Source organism: Paralichthys olivaceus, chromosome 6, assembly GCF_024713975.1.
Source record: "Paralichthys olivaceus isolate ysfri-2021 chromosome 6, ASM2471397v2, whole genome shotgun sequence".
Taxonomy (NCBI): Eukaryota; Metazoa; Chordata; class Actinopteri; order Pleuronectiformes; family Paralichthyidae; genus Paralichthys; species Paralichthys olivaceus.
Window position 1 is genome coordinate 19,809,316 of NC_091098.1, and position 27,422 is coordinate 19,836,737.

The 27,422-nt window shown below is 42.3% G+C and overlaps 1 protein-coding gene across 7 annotated transcripts in view; it reads left to right on the top strand.

The window, feature by feature from the left end:
• The window catches only part of tmcc1a (transmembrane and coiled-coil domain family 1a), a 42,396-nt gene that overhangs the window by 2,663 nt on the left and 12,311 nt on the right, over window positions 1-27,422 (top strand). For 2 of the 7 annotated variants that reach the window (XM_020095850.2, XM_020095853.2), the window contains exons 3-4: window positions 7,649-7,694; window positions 8,145-9,068. In XM_020095850.2, the coding sequence (XP_019951409.2) occupies window positions 8,418-9,068 (651 nt within the window). In that variant the 5' untranslated portion in view covers window positions 7,649-7,694; window positions 8,145-8,417. Of the gene's footprint in view, window positions 1-7,648; window positions 7,695-8,144; window positions 9,069-11,081; window positions 11,689-25,512; window positions 25,733-27,422 lie in introns of those variants that run through there. The other 5 variants (XM_020095856.2, XM_020095855.2, XM_020095857.2 and 2 more) reach the window with 5 other exon arrangements.

Below are 27,422 nucleotides of genomic sequence, written 5' to 3' on the forward strand. Positions count from 1 at the left end.
GTTTAACAATAATTTGCTAGTCTTCCATTCTACGTACTTATTGATCCACAGACTGATGAGGGTATCAAAATTTGATATTTTCTTAGTATCCATTTTAGAAGTATCAAAGTTTAGTTCTAGTTTTTGTGGCGACATTATGCAGATCTTTTCTGCTTATTCTGTAAAATAAAAGTTTACATGCCCATACCGCTATGTCTGTGTAAGCCTCTATTTGGTACCCAGCCTGAATACCAACAAAAGATTTGTGAAGCTCTTTTGTCCTTTTTCCCAAACAAATGATGCAGTGTTCAGTAAAGGATTCAAAAGGATTCAGATAATCATTTTTTTCACCTCAGTGGAGTTGAAACAGAGCATCGTTCACCCAGTGATGGGGCTCTGTTCTAAAGGGGAAGTGCTGTATCTCAGAGAGGAAACAGTTTTTCCTTTCACTCTGGCACTTTCTGTCTCACTCTCTCTCACACACACCTTCCTGCTGTCATAGTGCCTTAATTTAGATGCCACAGACTGATCATTCTTCAAAAATCCCATATATGCAAAAGGTTTTTCTTCTTTCCATTTCCTTCTGCTGCAGACAGATCGTGTTTCTTCTCTCCAGTAGGACTGACTCCCACTCGTCCAGAATGAAGGTGAAATTCCTTTATAGAGGCTGTGGTTTCTAGTGGCAACAAGCTGCCTGCTTCCCTTGGATCCTTTCCTGTATGAAAACAGAGGCAGAGAAGAGGCAGGGGTCACACACCGTCGCAAGAGTTGGCACTTTAAAACACAACTGAGGTCTATGTTTAAGTCAGTATCTTCCAGAGTTAGTCATTTTAGTATAACATTCCCTCAGTGTGTTTCCCTCACTGTTAATCTGATTGCAGTTTAGCTTGTTGCTCTCATCTCTGCTGAGTACATAGGTTTTTACAGGTAGACTTTACATAAAAGTCAACAGGGCAGCAGGAGAACAATAAAATGTCTGGAGCGTGTAGGTGAAGGATGGCACCTGGGTAGAGCGTTCAGAAGGCAGGACATGACGCAGAAATTCATCCGCAGAAATCACTTGTTTTTATACACATGCATCGGCCCTTATGGTCAAAAGCTCTCAAATCTCATTGTCTTTCCAATTCGAAATCTGCATCTGTGCTTTCTATCCTGAGACACAGTACATGTTGTTTTTTGTGTTAGAAATGTACCCGCCCACTTACTCACTGTGGATTTTCTGGACGTTTCCCTGCTGTATTTGTTTAAGCATTTCTCAGACACTTTCAATTAGATGAAATGAGATCATGAAAATGTCTGAAGAGCTAACTCAGACATTTGCGTTACAGCGTTATATTTTATTTCAAGATCATTGTTACGTACATGTTTTAATTTATTACTCAGTAATCTACAACAAACAGGGTAAGAGGTTAAAAGCAGTCTCTGTATTTTAACAGCATCTGAGGACAAAGGAATCAGAGTCACAACTTCCTGTTATGTCGTCCTTCTGTCGTTGAAAGACATGCATTAATTATTATCCTGTCTTATTTGAATGAAGCCAGAGGGAATGCAAATGTAACCTGTGTCTGAATGTCAACAGATACGAGAAGCCAGAAATATTATTTATTCCATATCTGTAAAGGCCAGAAAGGGAATTTTGGACTGTAATTCTAGAGAATGTTCACTTCTCATGTCAACTCACAGAGCTCAAGCTCCACAGTAGCTTTATATAGACTTTTGAATTTAGACCTTAGACCCCCCCCCCCCCATCGCTGCTTTAAGAAGGTATTGTCTGATGGCTGAAATGAACAGGAGGATCAGAAGGCAAAATCTGTATCACTTTTCTTATAGGCATCTGAGCAGGTTGTGGCTGAACGTGTTTCCTGGCTCACTGAGTTTTCCAGACCAATATTATGTTATATAGAAATGTCCTTCTGTGCAAAACAGCCTCATTTTCATCATCCATCTTCTTCTTCTCTATAGATTGCTGTCTTTAGAAGTGGAGGTTTGGAGGTCTGGAGAAGGGATTTTATCCCTCCTCTCTAATATTCTCCCTCTTGACATCATTGACCATCAGACTTCGTGCTGAAACCCAATATCACGCTCATAGTAAAAGCTTCGAGAATAGAGCTTGGATGTGCAGAGCTCCACTAACCCCTCCAATGGGCTGGAGAGGTGTCCAGTTACCTGAGCCCAGAGATTGGACTAAAGAGTTATTTAAATAGGTGACAACGTGGACGATTTATGTCGGCCTGCTCAAAGTGCTTCTCACCTGCAGGTACCACAAAGAGCCAGATGCCCTCTGGCCTGATAACCTGACAGGTTTCTCTCTTCAGTCGCACAAAGTGTGCGTTGACCCTGAGACACATTCCCCTGCCCCATTCCGTACGGCTGTGTGCCTTTAACACAATCTCTGGTATGAGATTTCAGCTGGTGTGTAGGTGGTTTCCAGCCTGTTGACAGCCGATGATGCGCTGCCAGAGCAGGGTGGAATATGAGCCTCGTTGGCCAAGTCGGAATCCTGCCCGCTGTTAAACACCTATCAGGTTAATAAGTGAAGCCCACTTTGCAGGACTTGAAATGGATTATATTCACTATCTAATTCCTCCTCTTGACAAGTGGGAACCCCCTTTTCAGAACATCTGTCCTACTTAACATCCTAATACACTTTACATCAGGTCGGACACATTACACCCGCACTGAGCGTTGTGTTGTTGTGGTTGTAGTCAACATGGACCAGTGTCAGTGCCATGCATGGGGTGGATTATTCATGAGGAGACTTACTGTCATGTTCAGCACAGCTGCGGAGGTGTCACTTAAACAAGGCTTCCCTACCTGACTCGTTGAGAGTAATGTTCCATCACTCACAGTCCTTACGTTTTACATCACTGCTGTGATCGAGATCCTTTTTTTTTTTAGCTATAGCTCTGTCTAACGCTGCTCTACTGGAAATCACCTCCAGTCGTATTGGTATATAGATTTGCTGACCCAGCATTTTTAGTGGTATGGAAAATGCTGGGACTATGCTGGTATCAGCATCAGACGATGTCTAGTGAATTTCGTTGTTCTTCACAGCAGTTTGAGTCCGGGGAGGTAACAAGGGAAGTAGTTACAGATGATCTCCTGTTGCCTAAGAGATAAATTAAAATCAGAACTATTCCATAAGACAGACAACCATGTTTGAAACAGTCATCTTTTAAAAGTGTTGTCTGGCACCTTTACGAGCAGAAATCTTTCATTCTTTAACTTCTGTGAATAAGTCTATGATGTCATTGAGCAAACAGATGTTTCTTTTCTAAACGTGTGCATGTGTATGAGTAAATGATTGTGTGTCGTCTGGTTTGTCCTGTTCTTGGAAAGCTGAGCGCAGCTTTGGCAGCAGGGCCTCCCTGTGGGTTTCATCTTGCACAATAGGGCGTTGTGCTTGCCTCTGTCAGGGAACTACCTGCCATTCACCTTCTCATTCAGACAAAATCTCAGCTGAGCGCCTGGCTGAACCCAACACGGCCAGGCAAAACACGCCATGAAGCTAGATGCTTTTGATCCAGTCTGGCCTCTTTCACCCCTGTATCCGTTTTCTCACTTATTCCCCTGACTGCGACAAAGTGTCGCGTCTTCTCTTATCACACTTTTTGCAGTATGCTGAAGTCATCTCCTGCACTGTCAGGACTGATACAACCGTGCTATTCTCTGACTCCCCCCACCCTGCACACACACACACACACACACACACACACACACACACACACACACACGCACACAAATACAATAACGATTGTTCCTGTTTCCTGCCTATGCTGTCATTATGCAGCTGCTGAATGAGGTATGGCCCATTTTCCATTGGTCAAAAACGGAACACATGCGCGTATACGAATGTATCCACATGTATGTACACATTTCCACACAATATAATTCTCGCTATATCTCTCTTCCTTGTTCCTTTTCTCTCCCGGTCTGACACAAAAACTCACATTCATGCACTCACACACAAACAACGCTGCCAGAACTCTCTGGCCTAATTCCCCTCGTATTGATGTGTGTCTGTCAGTGAAAGAGGCGCAGCACAAAGAGCAGTGATGGGCCTGTGTGTGGCTCAGAGGGAACAAAGAGCGGTCTATCCCACGCCAGCTCTCAGACCTTTCTGGAAACACTGCATGGGCTTGTTTAAGCTATGGCCATATTTTGAATTAACCGACTGTATATGTTCAGCAACGAACAACATGGCTGCTTCAGTGTCAAAGAGCACCGGCCAGATTGACCTCCACTTGTGTTTGCATCTTTTTTGATCACAAGAGTAGAATTTAGGCAGTTAAGAGGAAACAGTGGTCTGGTTATCACCTCCATTAAGTCATTTTTTTGTCTGTGTTAGTTTGTTATTTTGCAGGATTATGCAATTACTACAGAACTGATCTTTGTCACTTTGTTTGCAGGGGTCCCACAGAATGTATTGCCTCTGCCAAGTAGGTTAGGTTTATTCTGCATTTGTTAGTTCATCTTTGTTTGTTTGTCAGTTGGCTCATGCAAAAACTACTGAGCGGATTATCACAAAACTTGGTGGAAGGATGTGATATGGGTCAGGGAGGAAACCAATTTTGGTGTGGATCAAGATCAGAGGGTTAATCTTTCTTTATCGTTGTGAGATGGGGCGTTTTTCAACATTTTCACTGATTTCTTAGAGAATAATTTGTGGATCAGACATGTTTAGGGGCCTACTATTTATGAGTGTGCAATATGGTGCAGATCCAAAATAAAAATACAGATTACTGTCTGCAAAATGACAAGTTGTGAATGTGTGAGTTGTTCTTTTCTGTTGGTGCCAGAGACCATTTCACCTCATCTGGTAAACTGGCCAAAGACAATGTGACAGCAGTGTGTGTGTGAGAGAGTGTGAGAGAGAGAGAGAGAGTGTGAGAGAGAGAGTGTGAGAGAGAGTGTGTGAGAGAGAGTGTGAGAGAGAGTGTGAGAGAGAGAGTGTGAGAGAGAGAGTGTGTGTGAGTAGCAAGAGTGAGGGTGACATGGTTCCAGAGAGGCCATTGTTGGTTGATTGCCATTCGCCTTTGACATTATTGTGAAACATGCTGACTCACACAGGCTGCTGACCCCAGCCGACATGGCTGACATCTGTTTATCACCGACCACCACTTTCCTTTCTAACATGAGATTAAATGGGGGGGGGGACATCCAATCACATTCATGTTTCTGAGGTTGATCTGAGGAGCAAGTTAAGAGGGGAATATGTATTTCTAAAAGGATCACCAAAGGATTATATTTTTGTTCAAATCAGTATCTGTAAAAAAATTTAAGTTTTAAGTTTAAATTATAATTCTCTTGAGATTTCTTGGTCTGTCACATCTTTATATTAACTCTTGCCATATATTCTTAGATTTTTAGAAGTATATCAAAAGAATACTAGATTGCAGATGCACAGTCTTTTGCTGAAGTAGGTTTCGCATGTTGTTGGACTCGTACAATGTTGAGCAATGACGCAGTTTTCGGTCAGAACAGGACATTTGTAATTCAAAGACCCATCTGGTGTTTGTTCTTTTGCATCATCACTTCATCAAGGTAGAGTGACAAGCCTTGCTTAAATTGAACAAAGATGCGGGAGCCCTCACACAAGCATCCACACCAAGTCTGACAGTAAAGCTTTGTCCTCTAAAGGCTCCTGAAAGAGGATTTAGTTTGAATATAAAACCATTGGCAATCAAGAAAACATCCAATCCAGCGCTGGGATCAGCCTGTGGATGAAGGAGGGGATTTACAGGCACAGAGGGAGGGATGTGTGCGAGGGCTGGTAGAGAGCTTCAGGTTGGGATTAATTTAGGTTTTCCCCCCCGTCACGGCTCACCGGTTCCTAAACAAGAGGACAGTGCACTGTCATAATCAATCACTCATCACTGTGACTGCCGCTCATCAACTTTCTCAGTGTGAGGGGACATGCTTGCGTGCAAGTGTGTATGTGTACTTGATGTGCTGGTCACCTTGGTCATATAGAAAATACTATCATAAAGTTTTTTTTTTTACCTGCACCAAGTTTCACACACTCATGAATATCAGCCCAGCAAACATGTCTGTTCTTTTCTTCAACATCCATGAATTATTCCCCAAGAAATCAAGGATGTGTTGAAAAACAATTTATCTCACAATAAACTGGATCCACATCAGAATTTAATGGGTTCTTCAAATCTTTTTACCAGTTTCCTCCAAGTTTCATGGTAATCCATCCTGTGGTTTTTATGTAATACGGCTAATAACTTCCATAACTTCATTCTCAGAGGTAATAAACTCAAAGTACAAACAAAAATAAAACACAAGGAGGTTAAAAGGTACTTAACTGTCTCTTCTACTAGGCAGAGGCAAAATCCTGACACATATATTTTCAAGTCCTGTAAGGAATTTGATTAAAATTAAAGTAATTATTGCCCGGATGTAATCAGTGAAACAACCAAGTGGAAGCTGTGTTATTAGTCTGAAAGGTTCGGCCTTAGGGTTGACAGCACAATATCTAAATCACCTCTCACAGCAGCCAGGTACCAGGTGACAAAGGTGAACCTCTTCTTCACCCTCTCTCTTATTCTCTCTCTCAGGCAGTGACATTTTACTGACATCATATTGATACGCTGCAGCTGTATCAAACACATCAGTATCTGCTCATGGAACAGACAAGATTATACAAGATATTTGTCGGTCATTTCACCTTTATTGACAGGACAGGTCAAGCATGAAATGACATGTAGCTGAAGGAGAACTCAAGCCTCCGTAAAATCAGACTCAAGATCAGTTTGAGTAGAAAATAAAAGCCACTGTGTAAATTTATTTGTGTTTAGAATACAGTTATAAGAAAGTGAAGTGCTGCAAGTATCTTGATTCTCATTATTTCATTCGTCCGTCTCTGGACTTAAAACTGATATATTCATAGCCATGTCACAGCTTAATTTGCATGGAATAAATTGTGTGTGTGAGCACGTCTGTCTGCTCAACTTTGTGTTCCTCTTCGTGACCTGACAGTGCAGCTGAAGGAATATAGTTTGAATATGTAACTGCGTCTCCCCAGGCTCCCAATGTTCTTGCCTTGCTTGTTTTGCTGTCCTCAATGGGAGCAGCTATTGATGCTGCGGGGAGGCTCAGTCTGACTGCCTGCCTGTCTGTGGGTCCGTCTCTGAGGTGATCACTTCTCCACCAATGAGGTTCCTTCCTGAGGAAGGCAGCTTGTATTTGATCAGGTGTCTTCTCTTTGTTGGGTTTTTGTCCCTGACTGAAATTTAGCAAGGATTTAGTGAGGCACTTTGTAAGGCTGCAGGAGGCGGCTGTGCACTGTGGTCTGTGTCTGTGTCACTGCCCTTTGTGTTGTTTAGTGTGGAAACCCTTGTCTCTTGATACTGCCTCAGGATAAGGAAGAGGCTCGTTTGGGATTGATAAATGAGCTCCTGGAGGAACAAACAAACACACAACGCTGTGCCTCACAGGATCACGCATGTTCATCATACATTTTCTATCGGCAACATGTACACAGCTCACGTTGAAATAAAATGTAATTGTAAAATGATTTTTGATTGCAATCAGAGTGAGATGTGTGATGGTTAAAGTAGGTTTAGATCAGTGAGCAGTGTTCAGGAGGAGTTTCAAATCTTTAATATGATTCTTTTTCCTTTTATTTCTGTGGTCTCTCATCTGTCCTGCTCCCTCTCAGGTAATCCACAAGAGTGAGTCACACGAGGCTGAGGGTCGGGCTGATGGTATGTGTTTTTTCTTATGATGGGAGACTTTGTCTTTCTCTCTCTCGTCCTTTCCCTTCACCCTCTTGGGCCTTTCTGGTTGCACCCCCCTCCAGGCTATTGTTTACTTTCTTAGTCTGCATGTATACCTGCTTAGTGTTGAATTCATTTATGCTACATTTTGTGATCTTAATATTATGCTGGCTAACCTGGATCCAGAGGTTTTCCCTGAAACACCGAGCTATTTGTATGTTGAATGATTCAGAGGACTATATGATACCATCCTCAACTGATAATATTCACACTTCAATGCAGATTCATGCTGCCCTGTCAACAAACTGTAAAACTCAAGTCTAATCACAATGTGTTCACACATTCTTCCATTTGAAAGTGAAAATTAGTGATCGTTTATCACTGGATCCAGGCAAAATGATTGCCTCTCATAATCCATCTCCTCTCTCTTTGCACTAGACCAGCATGGCTACTTGTTCCTGAATCAGAGATGCATGCTCCCTCTTTGGATTCATCCCCCTGACCACCACTGAGCCGATCAAACCCTCTTTCAGTCAGTCCCATCTCCACTTCCACTGTTCTCCGCTCTACTCGACTGTATTTGAGTCTCTCCTCCACAGTCGTTGTCCTGTTGTGACCCCCTGCGTGTCCGACAGATAGAGAAGGAAGTATCAGTACACATTTTAACTGAACAATTCCTCTCTGGTGTTCATTGGAGGTCAACAGGGCCACATGCAGCAAGGGGATGATAATCAAAGGGAGCCAGAGGGGGTGGGTCCCAGTTCAGGGCCTGGAGACACAGTGGGATCCCAAAATCCAGGGTTGAAGAGGGCCTCATCTCAGTCAGAGCACCCGTCTTTCACTAAAATGAGCCAGAACGCCAGGGAGAGCATGGGGGTTCTTGGCCAGGGACTGAAACAGCTGTTTCAGCAGCAGCGTAAACGCCTCTCCCTCTCTCGCTCCACCACCACCTCCTCGTCTTCCTCCTCATCTTCCTCCGTAGTGTCAGCAGGCGGTACCTCCCACTCTGCCCCTGAGGATGCCTCGGGTTCCTGCTGCCCTGACTCTGACCACCTCTCTGCTCCTGTGGTTCCTTCTGCAGCTGGCCAAGGCTCAGTGGCTGCAGGCACGATGAGGCGTGGGACCAGCCTCCAGAGCCGGCGCAGTAAGGGGTCCGGATCAGGAAGCGGGGACCGCGATCCTCTCCTGAGAGGCAGCCCCCAGGCCCCACGCCGCCGTAACACCACTGATCCACAGCAGCATACCAGCCGCCCACGCTCCTCCTCCACCACTGACACCACACCCAGCAGCCCTGCCCCTGGGAACACTGGCAGTGATGTTGTGCTGTCATCAGGGTACCAGTCCACGGAGGAGACAGACAGGGTAAGTAACATCAGCCGTGAATCACATTATCACCACACACACTGATTGATGTCCTCGTCTCCCCTTCTACTGGTGTCAGGCCTTGTTTGTCAGTGAACAAGTGAAGACAATCAGTCAAACGCTGAGGTTCACTTTGCTGCTGATGCAACAATCCTGCTGTTTCAGCTGTGAGCACAGAGAGAGCAGTCTGCTGTCTGTCATCACCGCAGTCTGAGTTTGCTAAGTACTGACTATTGATCAAGAGCAAAGATGTGTTGTTACGGCCAAAACACCATTAATCCAAGCTGAGGACAGATATAGATCCACAGTGCAGCTTGCTAACAAACTGAACAATGATAAAGAACAAGCAATCACACACATGTAGATACAGTAAAGTAAAGGATGAGTTCACAGGTTTGGATGTTTTGAAACAATAGTCAGGTGCTTATACCAACACTGAAACTGGTTTAGTTGCTGTAATCATTCCCTCAGTCATTCAGAGATCCCTGTCTAACACGCTTCCAGTGGAAGTGATGAGATATAAAATTCAATCCGTCTTCATTAAGCACATTCATTCTCTGGACTTAATGAGGCTGCATCCAAAAATCAGGTCAATAGCCACCAGAGTTAGTCTTTGTGTTACCGTCCCTTCACTGCAGTTCATCGCAGGACCACTGGGACACAAAGTTAATAGAAAAGCACACATTTTCTACTGAAACTAAGATATTTACTCCATCTGAACACTTTTTCAGGATTTTTACCCAAATTAATTCATTTGCCAATGCAGACGGGTGTATGTTCATGGCCAGAATTAATGAAAGGAATGAACATATGAGCACCTGACAGATTGGAAAAACTGTGAAACTCTCCTTTAAAAGTAAATCACTCTTAGAAAGGCAAATACTGCAGTACACATCGTTGTGCTTTCATGATTCTTATTTTTGTATTTTCCTTGATTGTATGAAGTACGTAGTCTGTTTGAAATAAGATTTTATTGCCATATAACTTCTTTATAGAACCTCGATGTATTAAATTTACAGATCATTAAGAGCAGTGTATAGTCCTATCATATCATATAGTCCTGCAGGTTTGGTATTCCTGCTGCAGTTTGATCTTTCTGCCACCAGAGGTCACCATCAGATCAGCGAACTTGCAACTGGGCTTGGTTCATGTGGAGGTTGTGTTTGCATTGTGAGCTCATGTTTGCAGTGGACGAGCTGATCCTTGGGTTAATGAAAAAAGCCGTGGACTCTCTTGAATCAGTTTGTCTCATCTGTGGGCAGTAAGTCCAGACCAGAGGCTGCTGCTTTAACCTGTGATCTACATGTAATATAGTCATTGCACATTTCTTCAACCATAAATCTAAGTGTCCTCAGTCCTGATCCCACCTGTGATGACGCAGCAGAGCCAAACATCTGAGCTCCATCAGTGCTGCTGCTGCTGTGACAGACCATCCACCTCTCTGTGGTCTCGACCCCAGCAGAGATTCAAACCGGCCTCTCTCATCTGTAGCTAACACCACAACCCTGACGCTGAACAGCAGCACAGCAGGTCATCCAGGCAGTCACCGTGGTTACACCGAAACTTGCATGTCTAGAACTACTCCCACCTTTTGTTGCCATAGTAACAGTGAGATTGACCTTGGAGGTGTGTAGCATCCTAGTGTAGGTTGAGGATTGTATTGTCTGAATTTTAGTTTGGCAGGAGTGATGATCAACTCTTCTGTCATATCATCATCACCCTCTTTCTTCCTTTCTTTCTTTCTTTCTTTCTTCCTTCCTTTCTTTCTTTCTTTCTTTCTTTCTTTCTTTCCTTCATTGCTTCCTTCCTTCTTTTTCTTTCTTTTGTTTCCTTTTTGTTTTTCTTTTCTCTTTTCTTTCCTGCACACCCCTTGCTTTTTTTTCTTCTTCTTCTTTCTCTCTCTCTCTCTCTTTCCCTCTCTGCCCCCCTCCCTCTGTCCCTGGAGAGAGTTTGTATAGACAGTCAGCTGGTCCCTCCTCCTCTCCCATCTCCCCCTCCTCCACCTCACACCGCCCTTCGGCTCACTGACAGGAAGCAGGAGGCAACCTTGGCTCGTCCTAGATGAGTTAGAGCTGATTACTGTCTGTGTGTGAATGTTATCAGGATATGGAGGGGTGTGTATCTGTGTGACTGTTAAACCTCCTTTTTGTCTACTCTAAGTGTGTGTGTGTGTGTGTGTTTGTGTGTCTCTGTCTGCGCGCGTGCAACAGCCATGTGGTGTGAGCATCTTGTGTGACTGACTGTGTCTGTGGGAGTAAGCGACAGAGCTCAGGGGATCGCTGTGAATATGAGTAGAGGGCAACACAGCTGAGCTGTCTTTATCTCTGCTCGCTCTCACCGCCTTTTTTTTTTCGATCCCTCATTTGTGTTTGTACAGTAGACGAAAGCAGCATGGACTAGAAATGTGTGTGTACATGGTTGTTTGGAGAGGAGGGTAGTGTGTGTGCCTTCAGTGTGTGTGTGAGTGTGTGTGTATATGTGAGTGTGTGGATTATGTGAGCGGTGTGTACCGTGGAGGGATCTGAGTAGAGACGAGTAGAACAGGGGGTCCGGCTGGGGGTCTGTCACTCAGTCTGTAAGGATGGTGCAGCGCTTCAGTCTTCGTAGACAGTACTCCAAGGTAAGCTGAAAACACAGAAGCCTAATTGTGAGTCTTTGAAACCATGTGTGTGTGTCTTCCCATCTCCATGCTGCAGCTGCTTTCATCACTAAAGACACAGGTGACTGTCTTAGCTGACTTTCTGCAAATTTCTGCTGCCTGCAAAGTCTTTTATTATCTTTTTAAAAGCTAATGTGATCCGTTTGCATATCGTTTCCACCCATCTTTCTTTATCTATCTGGTATTACTCCAAGATTGTGTGTTTATTGCTGCATGATCATTAGACATTGACTCCGCTGTCATGTGCAGAAACAGTTATTAGTCACTTGACCACATGGGAGAAAGAACTGTTTGTAAACTTTTTTGCATATCGGCAGCTTTTTGCATAGTTCCATCCATATCCTAAATAGGTGGTCTGTCTTTGCACTTTATCACAATTCCTGTTAAACAGTAACTCATGCTGAAGCAGAGTGGCAGCCTGTGAGGTCAATCACACTGAGGGATGTTATATGGTAAACATGATGTGTGATTATTACTGTTTTGGGACTCATTTGCAGTAACAGGCTACTATAACGTGCGGTACAACTCTCTGTGAGTTTGATGTCTGTCCCCTGGTGGTAGAGGGGGTTGTGTGAAAACTCAGCATTAGCTCTGTTCTGCAGCTGGTGCTCAGCCTGTGGGATTAATTACAATTAGATGCTGATTAATTGATTGACTGATTAAACCCTCCCTATTCGTCTTCAGCTCTGTGTAATGGTGCTGATGATGTGCATATGCCTGGAAGCATCAACTTGTGCAGGAACAGATGGGCAGACAGAAGCACCAACGTTTAGACTGCAAGGCTTCAACCCAGACCGAGGGAGCCTGTAGTCTGTTTTTCTCTCCTCAGATGAATTGAGAGATAGATCAGTAGTTAAAAAACAGGCAGTGGAAGTGAAGGGCTGGAAGGCGTGAAATGTTATGTAGTGTTATGATGGAAGACTCGTTTTAGACAGAAGACAGTAGTGTCTCCTGGGATATAAGCTACGAGTTGAGCTGAAACTGATGCCAAGCCTTGAGGCCAGTCCTCTGCAGGATTTTTGTGGGTGATAAAGACAGAGGCTGTGTTTGTCTTTGGAGAACATAACCTCCTCGCGGGCCTGTCTGAAAATGTTCACTAACCTTGTTCATTTCAAGAGAGGGATGTTGGGAAATATTGGAAATCGGGGGGGGGGGGGGGGGGGTGGTAGATGACCCCGTCTCTTTCCCTCAGGCCACATCTCCACATGCCCACCTGTCCTCATGCTCATTCTTTGTCTGCTATTGTCTGCCATCAAACCTTGTTTTCCCATTCAGAGATAAATGCTTTCTTCTCCTGCAGAATCCAAATCAAAACATGCCACAAATTTAAACAAGCAACAGCAGCAATATGAAGCTCAGCTGGAATCATGCAGCTGCACACTGAATGGAAATACTCTCACAAATGTGGTCTGATGATTTTTATTTTTTTTTGCTTTTAACACAATTTCATATATTAGCGTGCATGTTTCTTGCCCAGTTGTCAGCTCTTCGTAAATATTTAAAACCCTTAAAATGTACTTTATTTATGTGACATAAATTTAAAAAGAAGAAAAATCTGATAAACAGTTTAGTTTGTACATTTATGTTTAGGATTTTTTAACTTGAGTGCCTTGAGTTAAAGTTTATCGAGTGATTTCTCAAAATCAAAACTATTTTGTATTGTTCTCATGCAGAGGATCAGGCTCGCCCTTATTGTTGATTAATCAGATGATCTCAAAGTTGCCAGGAGTAAGTGATAAATCAAGAAGTCAATCACAAAATCCCAGAGCTCAAAATGACTTCTTCAGATTGCTTGTTTTGATCAATCAAGAATATAAAACAAAGATATATATACAAAACCAATATAATTTGAGAAACTGAGTGCAGATATTTATCACACAACTGTTTATTTTTATGTTTTACAGTTAATTGTCCAATTGTTTTTTTAACTCTAGTTTAGTCCAGTTCTTAAACTTACAGTTTCATTTTGTTTTGAAACCATGTTTTATCTGAGAAATTTGTTCTGTCAGATTTTGACCATGTCTTAGAAATAAATCGCTGTTAGAGTAGTTTCTGGATTTTTACACAAGCTTCACTCATGAGGGATCTCATCCTCTTGTGTGATTCCAGCTGTGCAGTCGTGTTATACATCAAGTATCAGTTGGAGGTGTCAAACATCACCTGGTCCCCTGAGGCTTGTTCTGTCCCTGCTTGTTAAACCTCCTAATCACTGCGTTCTCATCGTCTCCCACCTCTAGGCATTTCTGCCCTTTTTCAGCTTGTCCTGCAACTTTAGTGACACAGAGTTATTTGAAAAGCTGCAAAAGACAAACTGGGGGTATCAGCGAGGTCACATTCACTAATTCACAACCAGGGACGGATGCACATCACCACAATCAAGTCATACAAAACCACTGCCACAGCAGATGCCCTTTAGTCATACTATAAACAGTCACAGAAGCAGGCAGTCAAACCTGTGTATGATCAAACAACTGAGTTTCAATTGACTTTCAGCAGGGTGAGAGAGAAGCGACCGCGTGGATGCTGTAGCGTGTGCTCTTAGTTAGATCTTACTTATGTCATCTACTTGCTGTGTTTACCAACTATCAGCCTGTAGCAAATTGTTTTTCAGGCTCAGAGTGTGTGGTGTCAGTGCACGGTCATGACGCTCTGTGGTTCACAGTAACTACGAGACTTTTAGCAGAGGTATCGTCATGAGGAATGGGTGACAGATCGGTGGCTTGTGGTTTATACTGACTTTCGGCGAAGGCCTGAAAAATAGTTCTTCTCAGATGTGTTAAACTCCCTTCGCTGCTTTGTAATCTTTTCTCCTCTCTTGTTCGACTTATCTACCATTTCGTCACCCCCCCCTCACTCATCCTCTATCCCTCATCTCAGACAAACAAAATTCTTCTTTTCTTTCTTTTGTCTTTTTTTACGAGTGTATAAACAGTGTAACATTTCCTTGCAGAGTTTTGACATACAGATCATTAACAGGTGGTGGTGTGTTTGTGTGGAAGTGTATTAGTATTCTATAGAGCAGGAGAACATGTGTGAGGTTTATATGTGGCAGAGAGACATTCATTGATCAGCAGAACAAACGCTGGTATCGACTGTGAATTAAACACAATGGATCTCCTGTTCTCTGCTCTCTCTTTACTTACATTAATTGTCATGAATGGGTCTTTGTGTGTGTGTGTGTGTGTGTGTGTGTGTTACTTTCCTGCATGGGCTTGCTAGCACTCAGTGGGCGATTCCAAACGCCATTCTTCCAAAAGATATTCCTTCTTTTGGGATTTTAATGCCTGTGCTGGCCAGTGAATTATTGTCATGTGATATCATGCATATTCCAGTTGGGTGTTTTGTGGAAGTGTGTGAGGGGTGGGACAAAAAATCGATTCACTCAAGTGTCACAAATGGCCAAGCTGAGCTTTAATGGTTCTGCTAACTTTCTGCTAGTTGCTACCAGCTAACTGTCAGCTGTTGTTTGACAGTTTGCAGAGGCGTTACAACAGGATGTAGGTTTCAAGTTCATAGAAACTACACAAACACTCTCTGCCCCAGACAAGCCGGGTGCTTCAGAATAAAAACATCAGTGGATCTGCTTTGATTAAATGTGTACTTTATTTAACTTGATTGAAATGTATTATACAGAACTGTATCTAACTTATTGTACAAGCTCAAACTGGATGTGTGGATCATTTTCATAACACAGTATATAATGTGATATAATGTATGGAGGCCTAAACACAAAATCTCACATTGTGTTAGCTTTGGTAGATAATGAAGACAATAGCAATTGATTCACATATTCTAATTATACTTTTAATATAGTACCTATTTAGTGACTCTTGTTCTTTAAAAGAGTATCTGCATTTGTTCTCTTTCTCTGTTATTGTACACATTTGTTCATTTTCTCTTTCCTCCTCTACACCCTTTACCTCCTGTTTGTTTTGCTTCCCGTCTTGAAGACTGCCTGTCTAAAGCTTTCTCTGTGTGTCCACTCCTCTCATCTGTGTCCAGTTCTCAGACAGTGGAGTTGGTTGCCCGTCTCCATGGCAACAGGGTGATGTTCAAAGAGGGCTGACGTGCCTTTACCCGGCTTAATGCTCAGAGGTTCACCGTCTGATTTCACAGCCACCTCATCAGTCTGCCTGGTGGAGTAAAACCTCTTACAGTGTAGAAAAGTGTCTTCCAAGAATGCACAGCTGCAATTTACCAAATTTGCCAATTTGCTTTAATTAGAATTTGTTCTTAACATCATAATTGAGCTGTTTCTTTTGTAAAGTATTTCTGAGCCAAGACATGTTTGAATGTCACATTATCACTTAGATCTCAGGGCTAGAGCCATTTCCTGTTCCTGTTCAGTTGCTTTTTTAAATTGAGTCACCTGAATGATGTACAAAGTGAGATGTGAATTGACTTGAAACATCACTAAAGTTTGTTTGTCAGTTAACAGACCTCAAGGGGACTCCTGCCTTCCACTTCAGAGGGAATCATCACAACAAAGAAAATAGTTTCACTGTGAAACCATTGTTAAAATCCAGAGAGAGGCCTTGAATCAGATGCTAATCTTCTGTGTGCAGGCGTGCATGTGTAAGCATGTGCATGTGTGCTTGCTCTTGCCACCCAACAGTTTGTGTTCCCTTTGAAGTGTGGCCCCAGCCTGTTTAATTAGGCTGCTGAATATTCATGTGATTATACATATAGGCCAACGCCCTTATCCTGTGCTGGCTGCCATTAGCATTCACAATACTGTGAACATGCTCAGTTCTTCCACAAACAAACGCACACACACAAACAAACACAAATACGTATTGTGGCTTCATGGTTGTGTGAGACCATCACAGTGGATGTGATAGTGTGAAATGTTTGACAAAGCATGGCTCAAAAAGAATGTGAATAATTAATGTGTATGTGTGTTAAAAAGCGGGATGGACGAAGTCATGAGGAAATAAAGAGGAAGATAAAGCTGTGAGGATGAAGCCATTCTTCCCTCTTAACCAGTTTTATAGGTTTCTAAAGTGGGTCTGATTGAGGAAGGAGTCTGCTGCTTCTCGCTGCCTGTTTCTCTGCTGCTATTAATAGACAGATGTCTGAACCAGTGATTTTCAAGGACATTCAAATGTATTACATCTTGAGCAAAGAAAAATCATAGCTTTATTTCATTCTTTCTACCTTTGCGATCATTTTTCACATCTTGACATGACATTCATGACGTCATGTTTATTGAATTACATCAGCTGATTGATTATTCCAGGAACCAGCCTAATAATCTGCTCACATTTTTCTGTTTACTCAGTTTGGGGTCTGCATGAGATCATGTGCAATTTACATGTCAGCAGTGAGTCACTATGGGTCATCTTTTGTGTATTTATTTCTGGCCTGCAGCTGGTCCTTCCTCTTAGGGTTAGTGTGTATGTGTGTGTGGAGAGAGAGGGGGAGAGAGGGGGAGAGAGGACATTAGTGTGGGCATGCACGTGTATCTAAAGTGTTTTCTCAGCCGTTTCAGGATTGCCACATATTTGGTCAGTCAGTGAGGATGTTCTGTTCAACCTTGACCCACATTTCTGTTCCCCAGACACCATCCTCCAGCTATATTCAATTCTACAATCTTTAGTGAAGAGAGGACCATCGATATCTGTGTTGTCAAAATACACCACCATACACCTTTCTGATAAGATGCTGTTTGGTTTTCCTTTCTTTTCTTTGTCGGAGCTGTAGATTGTTTTCAAAGGGAAATTGCTTATTCTGAGGGAGGGAGAGCAGAAGGAAAAGGCAGACAGACTCAGACAGGACATGCTCTGCATCCCCTGCCACTCCCTGCTCAGTCTATGTCATTTGTGAGACTCTGATGAATTATGGATGAAACTATAGATCACTGAGCTCAGCTCTGCTCCACTGACCCACTTAGAACACATATGCACACACAGTTCAAATCTGATCACATCCACCAGGGAAAATATCATCTTTTCTCTACGCTAATGAACAGACCCGTTGCTCTCATTGTCATCTATGTCAGGCCAGGACTCGTTCATTAAGCATCTGCAGCCCATTTCTCCACCATCCACACCACTGAAATATTACACTACATTTGGTTTTGTTGAGGCAGATAATGCAGTTGGTTGAAAATCCTCTGTCTGATATCTTACACCATCAGAATGCATTTTCTGCACACTGACATAAAACCACATGACCTGACAGCTCCCATCTTTTCTAATCTCATCTCACAATCTCCTGTCTTGATATATTATACAAGCACAAGAGTTACACAATTTGCTGCCCTCACTCTGACCATTTCTGCTTTTCATCTCCTTGACATGTCCTCCCTTCCTCCCTGTTCACAGTATCAGCCCACAAGGCACTGGTGTGCCTTGATGTTTCTGCCACATCAGGTATAAATTATGTTACATAAAAGACAGTGTGCATGTTTGTCAGCAGGAGGAGTGATAGCGAAAGAATGCAATATAAAAACAAGGGGTTATTGACAGGAAACCATTGCAGGTAAAGACAACTGACCAAACAGCATTGAAGCATTGTTTGTGATCTAGTGCCCTCTGGTGGATTGTGTCTTGGTGGTTGTCATATTCCAACAGAGATACATGTAGTTTTCAATCATTTGATTATCCAATTTCATCGCTGAAACATAAATTCACAGAGCATCGTACAGGAGAGTTAATATTATTAGAAGATTATCTGTGTACCTTTCCATCAGGCATCAGACGTGGAGCAGAATGAGGAACAGATTCAACTTTTATGTTCTACTTGTTGTCAGCTCTGATCATGACTGGGTTTCAAACCTTTTTCACTGCCGAACAATCTCCTTTATATATTTAGTCATAGCTCTATGCTAGTTACAGATGTAAGAAGTCACATGGAAGTAATATAGCCCTGATACAGGTTCATACACATGACTGCTGAGACACCTAAATGGATCTAGGCCACTATTAGTTAAACCTTTGCTTTTCTCATTGCAACAACTCAGGTTCTCTGCTCAGAACTCTAAGACCGAACCTGTGTGTTTCCTGAGTTACTAATGGAAATTTCACTATAATTATGTGCATAGTTTTGGAACTCAGAGTCATTAGATAATCACGACGGGGTCAACGTGAGAATGCCCTCTAAGATTGTCACTACATAATAGCTGTGCAACACTGATGAGAACTTCCCATTAGCTAAATGCCATTCCTCATTATCTATCCTCCTGTTATGAAATCTAATGCTTCCTAATGGCCTGATTCACACATTGTGTTACTTAAACTTTCCTAACAGTACTCCCTGTCTGACCCCAGACTGTCCAAGTAAGTCTGCTTCAAAGTGGGAAGTGAGGTCAACGTGGGGCCACTATCAATACGTGGCATGGGGTTTGGGTGGAGAGGCCAGAAAAAACTGAGAAGGTGCCAGACCAAATAATCTTTCAGGCACTAGAGGCTGGGACCGTTTGTTTTAGATTCTTCATCTTCCTGCATATGAATAGGCTGGCAGTGGGGTTGGGCCTGCATGCTTCCCCATGGTACTCTTGGTATTGTATATGCAGCCAGACCAGCTCTGCATTTTGGGCCAGTTCCCTTTCTGTTTTCATGTTGCATAACCAGGACGGGCTGAGTGTAAACACTAACAGCTCTAACTAATTCAAACCACCACCAATGGACAAACACTGTGTCTCCTCCTCACTGTTATAGGAAATAATGCAGATCCAATATCAGTTTTTATGCCTCAAACATAAACGCCTCAAAATGCCTCTACAGCAGTAACAGCTGTGGCGTTACGTTGTCGGGTTGTTAATTTGGCCCATTCTCTTGAACGTGATATCTCAGGAATGCTTTCAGGGAATTTCTTCATATTAATCTAACATTAATCTGGAGTCAAGGTTTGGTTAAAGTCACTGTCTCGTCATAAAAAACACATTTGTAGCCATCTCTAAAGAATTCATTCACTAATCATGATGAAATACACTTCACTAAATACTCTGGAGCACATTTATATTGTAAGAGTTGGGACGGACGTGGATGTAAGTATAAACACTCAATGCAGCCCCTTATTTTTTATACAATTTTAATTATTGAAACCATCATGTCTACTGAGCATGACATATATTGACCTCTGTCTTATCTGTGACATGACGATATAATGCACTTTCATGTTACTTGGCTGACTTTCATTCTGATACGGATATAGAGACCTGGCTGATTCATCACTCTAGCTCAACTGAGGGTAAATCAGAACGGGGGGTTTTTTTAGGTTGTTTTTTTAAGTTTGAAGAAGGGGTCCCCAGTTGGATTTGGCTGCAACTCTGTTTATCCCTGAAGCTCCAAAAGTGTTTTGTGGACTCAAACACATCACCCACCCCCCCATCAGCATAGTGGTAGGTAAATAATGAGTGAATTTTCCTCTTCGGGTGAACTATCCCTTTAAGGTGTTGAGTTGAAAGTAGTGCTGACAAAAACAGTTAAAAGCAAGGTATGTGGATCCTCCAGTATAAATGCATTACTCTGTAATTGTCTCAATGGACCATTTAAAGTTGTTAATTGTCAGCACCTTGAGCACCAGTAAATAATTCCTGTATTGCAAACTCCTGGCAAATTAGACACACTATTAGCATGGCTTGATGCAACCAGAGTAAGATAAGAAAACCTGTTGTGTTAATGACTTCTCTGATGTAAAACTGATGCTATCCAGTTTTCAGACAGAGGAACACTTAATTGTTTGGGTTGTTGTTATTGTCTTTATTTTTTCTTCTTCCTGTCTGACTCTCCTAGATCCCAATATCAGAGTTGGCTACTAAGATGTTTCATGCACTCAACATTCATAATGGTCTCTTTGTACAAAGGGCCTGCTGGTTTATGTAACTGCTAATGTCGCCATTGATTACAACCAAAGCTTAGAGCAGGAAGGACTGGACAGCTCGGGTTGGATCGTGGGCTTCTTTTTATCGGGACTGTATTGTTCAGAAAGTCCTGAGCCATGGTTGTCTCTACTCCCTGGCTTGAATTACCCTCAGTCCGTGTAAACAAAGCTCCCGCTCTTCTGCCTTTATGTAACCCCTCGCACCCTCAAACCATGCCACGGTGCAAACACATGGAGGGGGCCGTCGTGTCGGCACAGTAATTCAATGGTTTGGCTAATTCTGCTCTTGATGAATAACTTTCATTAAAACAAACTAAAACTTCATGTTGTACCAACAGTGATTTCTCTGAAACCTAGTTCAATTATTGTTTTTCTGTTTTACTCTCACTCTTTATACAATTTGTCCTTCCTCCAACCCCGTTCCAGTTACATCATCCATTTCTCTTAGGGATTCTTCAAGAACGTTTTTGGCAATGTGGCACTGCCTGGCCTCTCCAGGCTCTTGCCGCTGGATGACGAAATCTCTCCACAAAGGTTGTTTTCTTTGCCTTCATGTATGAGCTCATCGGCCAGAGCATTGTCCATTGGAGATGTACAGTATCTCTTTTGTCAAATCTTTAGCTCTTTGTAGAACACGAGGTAAAGATTTCATTGGTATTTGTTTGTTCACAGAGAATAATTCATGGATCTCGATGATCAAAACAGACTGTTATTTATGAATGTGTAATTTGGTGCAGATCCCCCCAAAAATCTGGATTTAGTGAATTTAAATGTGGTTTCATAAGGGTACTGTTGAGCCAGGAAATGTGCTCTCCTGAGTGCATTTCTAGTTGACATCACCACGGTAGATTGAAATGATTTGCTGTCATAGAAATAAGCAAGTTGATATGATTTGATAGCTATTAGCAACAAGAAAAGATAAATGTAAACATTACAAAGGAGAATTTATCCAAACATGACAAATGATTCACACAGCGTCTGTGCCAAGCATTCTCAAAATCATACATCTTGTTATCAACTGTAACTACAACTATTGATTTTAAACACTAATGTCAGTATTTGTCAATTTTTCATGCAGCCCAGCCCCAGGAAAAACACAGCCATAGAAATCAATCAATTTCCTATAAGAAGGAAGAGAGATGCTTCTTTTTGCTTCTGTTTTTGTGCCTTTAGTGTAACTAATTAGTTTTAGTCCAAAAGTTAAATACTGACCTTAACCTTAAAAACTGTCATCATAACGTTCTAATGGTAAATGGTTTTACCAGTGAGAGATTTCTTCATGAATATTATTATGCATATATGTTGGGTGTTCCCATTTGTATGAGTTCCTATCTCTAGATTGCACGATGATGTAATTAAAGTAGATAAGCACTGCTGCTTTGGATTTGCCACATACATAACCAGTACAGCAGGTCATGTCCCATTAACAAATGCGTAAAATGCATGTGGGAGTGGGAGAGAGAAAGAGATACTGTAATGTGATGTATCCATCAAACCCGGGTATTTTTCTGTCTCAAAACCCATTAGGAGAGATGTCCCAGAAGGGGACACCTATAATAGGTGTTTTTTTTATTGACTTTGTTTGCACAAATGTTCTTGACATTCTTACACACTTACTTCCTCATAAAGATGAATCGATGATAAATGCTGGAGATTGTCTTTGATTATGTTCACACAATATCAGATTTTTTTCCCACCTATGTGCCCTGACCCAGATCTGATTGCGTAATGACAGTGTGAAAATCACAAATCACATGGAATCTGATCTTTTAAAATCAGATTTGGGCCACCTTCGTAGATTTTTTAAACTCGACCTCATTCTGAACAGCTATGTGACTATGTGATTTGTTGAGAGCACTAAGGCTAGAACTAGACTATAACTAATACTAATGAGTAAATTAACAGTGCAATCAAACTCATCACTCGTGTGTTCGGCCCCAGATGTCTCTAGATTGAACTCTATAAGTGGAGAATATATCAATAAAACATGACATCCTATGAATAATATGGACAATGGAGACAGATTGTCTTATAAATTGAACCACTGCATTTGAAATATTGTTTCAGAGTTGAACATTTAATTCCAATTCATTTTTATTTAATTATAGTGCCTCATTAGGCCTGATGACTCATATTTCTCAAACTCTGGAACACTTTGCAAAGATACATTTCTCTTCTGAAACCTTTATTATCATCTCATCTAACATGTGAGTAACAGTCATTTTCTGCCTGTAATAAAACCTATGACAAGCCACAACTGTTCATCCTATCCTCTAATTATGACCAGCTAATGTGTCAGTAATAGGGTAAAACTGCCCTTGAGACAAACATCTCCATTTCCTTTCAGGCATCAGTCACTTGTCGTGACATGATGGCCCCCCCGTGAATCCGTCATTGCGGAGCCTCTCTTGCTATTTGCGGTATGTTATTAAGGCATGCTACTGTGTGTGAAGATGTCCTGAGTCACCCTGAAAGCTTGAGTATTCCTGGACTACCATGAGCCGTTGGGGGCCATATAGTCTCCACAGGAGTCTGAGACCTCAGGCTGGAGTGACACTGAGGGCAGGGCAAAGAATGTGTGTTATGCATTCATGTCTAAAAGGAGCCTGTCGATCAAAAGATCCTGTGTGGGATTTCCCCAAGTGACTATTGATCGGCAGTGAAGTCTTCTGTAAGGTGACCTTTTTTAACTTTTATTTATATCTGTACTTTACTTGGTGCCACGACATACAGTCCAGTCACACCAGCTCCAGGAATGAGCCCCTGGGGAAAAAGCCCTATCTCCCAATGTTAAAGAAAGTTTAAAAAGGAATTCCAGGATCTGCCCCTTTATCCATATACACACCAAAGTTGAATGAGGTTTTCCCGGACCTGTCCTGCCTCTTTTATGGGTGGTGGTTTCATGGAAATCTGTGCATCTTTCTGTAATCTTGCTCACAATCAAACAAACCAACCGAAAAACCCACGGACAGGGGTGAAAATAAATCCGTCTTGGCCGAGGTAATATATATATTCTCTGTGATGAGTGATCTAGTAATGAATCTACCTAAAGTATTTTACCAGAATATTACATTCCCTCTGCTTTATAGAGCTTTATATTGAGTTTCAGCTCATTGCGGCTTATTACTCTAGTTTGTATGATTTTAATGAGGAATTTCAATGTTGTGGATCAGTAGTTTGAAGCTGGCTTGTACTTTACGAAGGACTTAACTCAGCCTAAGTGACAGATTTATTTAAATGAACATATAAAGAAAATATATAGTGTGTGTATGGAATATTGCCAATGAAAAGATATAAAGAAAATTTAGAGTAACTTTATTGACATGAAGCTTATGTTTCTCTTTTGCAATGTTAGGGATTGGCCTCAGAATTTGAACCACTAATGCCCCAGTGTGTCCCCTTTATACAATAGCCAAACCTACATGTCACTGCACTTGCACTTTCATGTGAGCAAGTTGGGTTTGTTCTTATATAAGCAGGATTTTCCCCTAAATCCTACCCTCTCTCCTGGTCCCCTGACTCCTCCCGCTCTCTCTCATTAAAGCCTGTATTCATGGTCCCCCCCCCCCCCCTCTTCGACCTCTGCACAGAAGTGTTCAGTAACCCTTGTTCAGCTTCGCCCTCTATGCTCCCTGCTTTGTCTTCCTAATTGGTTTGTACATTTTTTTTAAGTGATTGCTCAAAAACACATTTTTGTGGGAGCATTTGAATATGAAGTTGCATGTTTTATGTGTTTTAATACAGTGAAGATGACCAACATCAAACCGTCCAGCACATCATCCCCCGGATGGTCGGTGAAATGGATAGTTTAATTTCAAACTGTTCATTCATAACAAACTGTGTTTGCATAATTTGGTACTCAAGGAAATTGATCCCAATGCTGTTGCTGTGAAATTGCAGTAGTATATTACCGAAGCAAGTCTTTCAATGCAGTGACGCAGATGCAGGTCGTAGTCATGTGTATTCAAATATGCACAGTTTTGAATAGCAGCTTTGTAATGGTCATATGACTGTAATCTGTGTAAGTAAGACTGTAAGTTGTCCTCCACACATAAACCAAAATCATCCACTCCTTGTGCATTCCATGTTACACAACCACAAAGTTCAGTCAGGTCAATACGCGTTAGTGGTCAGCAGCAACACTTAGTCTGGCCCCTGTTTGTTAGGCAGTGGAAGGTGGTTCATTTCAGCATGATCACTCTGCGAACTGATTGGCTGTGACAATCAAACTGTGATAATTGAACAGAGGGAGCTGGAGATTTTTCTCCTTTTCTTTCTGCCTGAGCTAGCCACTGTTTTGGTGGCTGAACTGGCCTAGAAACTCCAACAGAAGAAAAGCCCCCCCCCCCTCTCTTCCCACTTTTCACCAAGCTTTCACACAACCCCTCTCTCCTCTGCTCCCTCGCTCGCTCAGTCTCCCTCTCAGTGACAGCTCCTGGTGGGCTCTTTTTTCCAGTCCGCTCCCTCACATCCGTCCTCTGCCTCTCCTTTCTCACACTGAGGATTTTATGCCCGATGGATTCTTTGAACACTTCACAGTAAACTCTTACCCTCGCCTCTGTCCAACCCTACGAGCTATTCGATTAACCGCATCGGCTCTGCTGCCTCAAACCTGCATCAGACGGACCCTTTGCTCCAGAGGAGTCCTTGTTCTCCCGTCAACGCATGCCGTCTGTGGGAGTCCTGCTTGACGAAGCGCGTGTACATGTGATCCAAAGGCTCTGCTGGGCGCTGTGTACGGCAGAGCACGGTTTTCTTCCGAAGCATTGTCATGGGCTATGATGAGCGGCTGCTCTGTGAACCAGCAGCACAACCCTCTGTAGACTCTGCGGCTTCCAGTAGTCATGGTTCACCGCTGGAGGGACTGAGCACACTATGGATCCTGGATGTTTAGTCAAGCCAACAGTAACTCCTATAAGAGTTGCCAAGTGGAGTCTTTGTGCAGTGGCCTTAAAGTCAAGTGGACTTTGTTTGGGAGAAGTGTCCTGAGTGATGAGCGCTCTCACAGGGCCTCGTGTTTTCCCTCTTCCCCGGCTCTGGTCGTCTCCCAAGGGACACACAAACAGATAGACAAAACAAACAGACACCAGACTAAGCCGTGCACATGCGCCTTCCTGCCATGGAGGTCATCCTCAACCTGGTAACCGCTGACACCTCTCCACTTCCTACTCCCACCACCGTAAGTCTACACCTATTATAGGAGGTCATGTTTTCATTGGTGTTTGTCACTGAGTTTGACTGTTAGTTGGCAAGATTAGGCAAAAAAGTTCATGATGGCTCGCCACGAAACTTAGTGGAAGGATGAAGTGTGGGTCAGGGAAGGACCTATTCAGTTTTGGGTTGGGGAGTCTCTCAACATTTAGAGAATCAGAGAATTATTTGTGGATCTTGATAAAAAAATAAAATTCAGGGAACATATAACAAATTGAGAAATTTGGTGCAATTTGAAGGTATGCCCTCGTGTGTGTGTGTGTGTGTGTGTGTGCGTGTGCGCGTGACTTAAACCTATGTCATGATTACAGTACATGTTAACATTAATATTGTGTTTACATGGCTGCTCACCAGTTCAAGTGTCTGTGTTATTCCTGTGATATATGATAAATGGTATATGTGTTTTTTTATGTATACAACACTTTTCTAGTCTAGATGACTTTGCCATTCACCCATTCACACACAATTTCATACAGTGCTTCTATTAGCAGCACTTGTTTCTTCTATGAGGGGCATGTCTGGGTTCAGCATCTTGCCCAAAGACACTTCGGCATGCAGATGGTGAAGACTGGGATCAAACTGCCGACCTTCTGGTTGGAGGATGACCACTCTACCCCTATATGATGTGATATGTGTTGAAACCCTTAAATATTTCTGGCAAGAGACCAGTCACTTCTAATGAAAAGGATTTTTTCTGACATCACAGGAATTTAAAGTCTTTGTTGTGATAGCAGAGCCAAGTTTTTTTCTCTCTCTCTCTTCCTCCTCGGACCTTCTCTCTCAGCTCTGTTTCTTTCTTTTGGAATTAGACACAAGGGGCTTTTCTCACACCCCCTGAATTCCTTAGGAAATAGACTTGTGGACATTGGCTATATATGTGTGTGTGTGTGTGTGTGTGTGCGCAACACTGTGTTGTGTGTTAAGTTATGAGTGCATGTGTTGAGTAAACAACCACTTGTCCGGCATCACATGGCATTATATAATTTTCCATATCTAGTGAATGGGGTTCATTGTTTCCACACTAGATCCCCTTAAAGGAAACAAACATCTATTTCTATCCAGTTTAAATCACAACACACCAAACTGTATGTTTTTAACAATTTAATGATGTATGTTAACCTGTACTATCATGTTGTTTCTGAGATGACAATTTTCACTTTCTGATTCCCAGACTGCAAAGTGAAAGATTAGATGAACTAATCAGGAGTGTGAAGTTCAGTCTTTCGACCCAGAAATGATTGACCTTGATTTAGGGTGAATCACAGAGAAATCAGTGGTAGACATGGAGAGGAGACAGCTCTAAGATGTGAAATTACTGTTTACAAGTGGTTTAATTACACAAACAATTTATTTACAGTTCTAAGCATTCACCTAGACCCTGTATCTTATGTCCTCAGTGGATCCAAGGTCCTGTCTCATGGATATTGGACTCTGTTAGATAAGCCAGGCCACAGCCGGTATATCTGATGCTCCATGACATCAGCGCTGCACCTTCTCTATATTTCAGAGAAGAGGTGAAGAGCAGAATAGTTACCCTAGAAAGAAACCTGAAATCACACTATCCTCATGGTGTCATTCTTGCATCTCTGTGAAACTGCTGCTTCACAAGCCGACATCACAGGAAGCTCACAGCTGCTCAGCAGGAATGCAGGTACAGT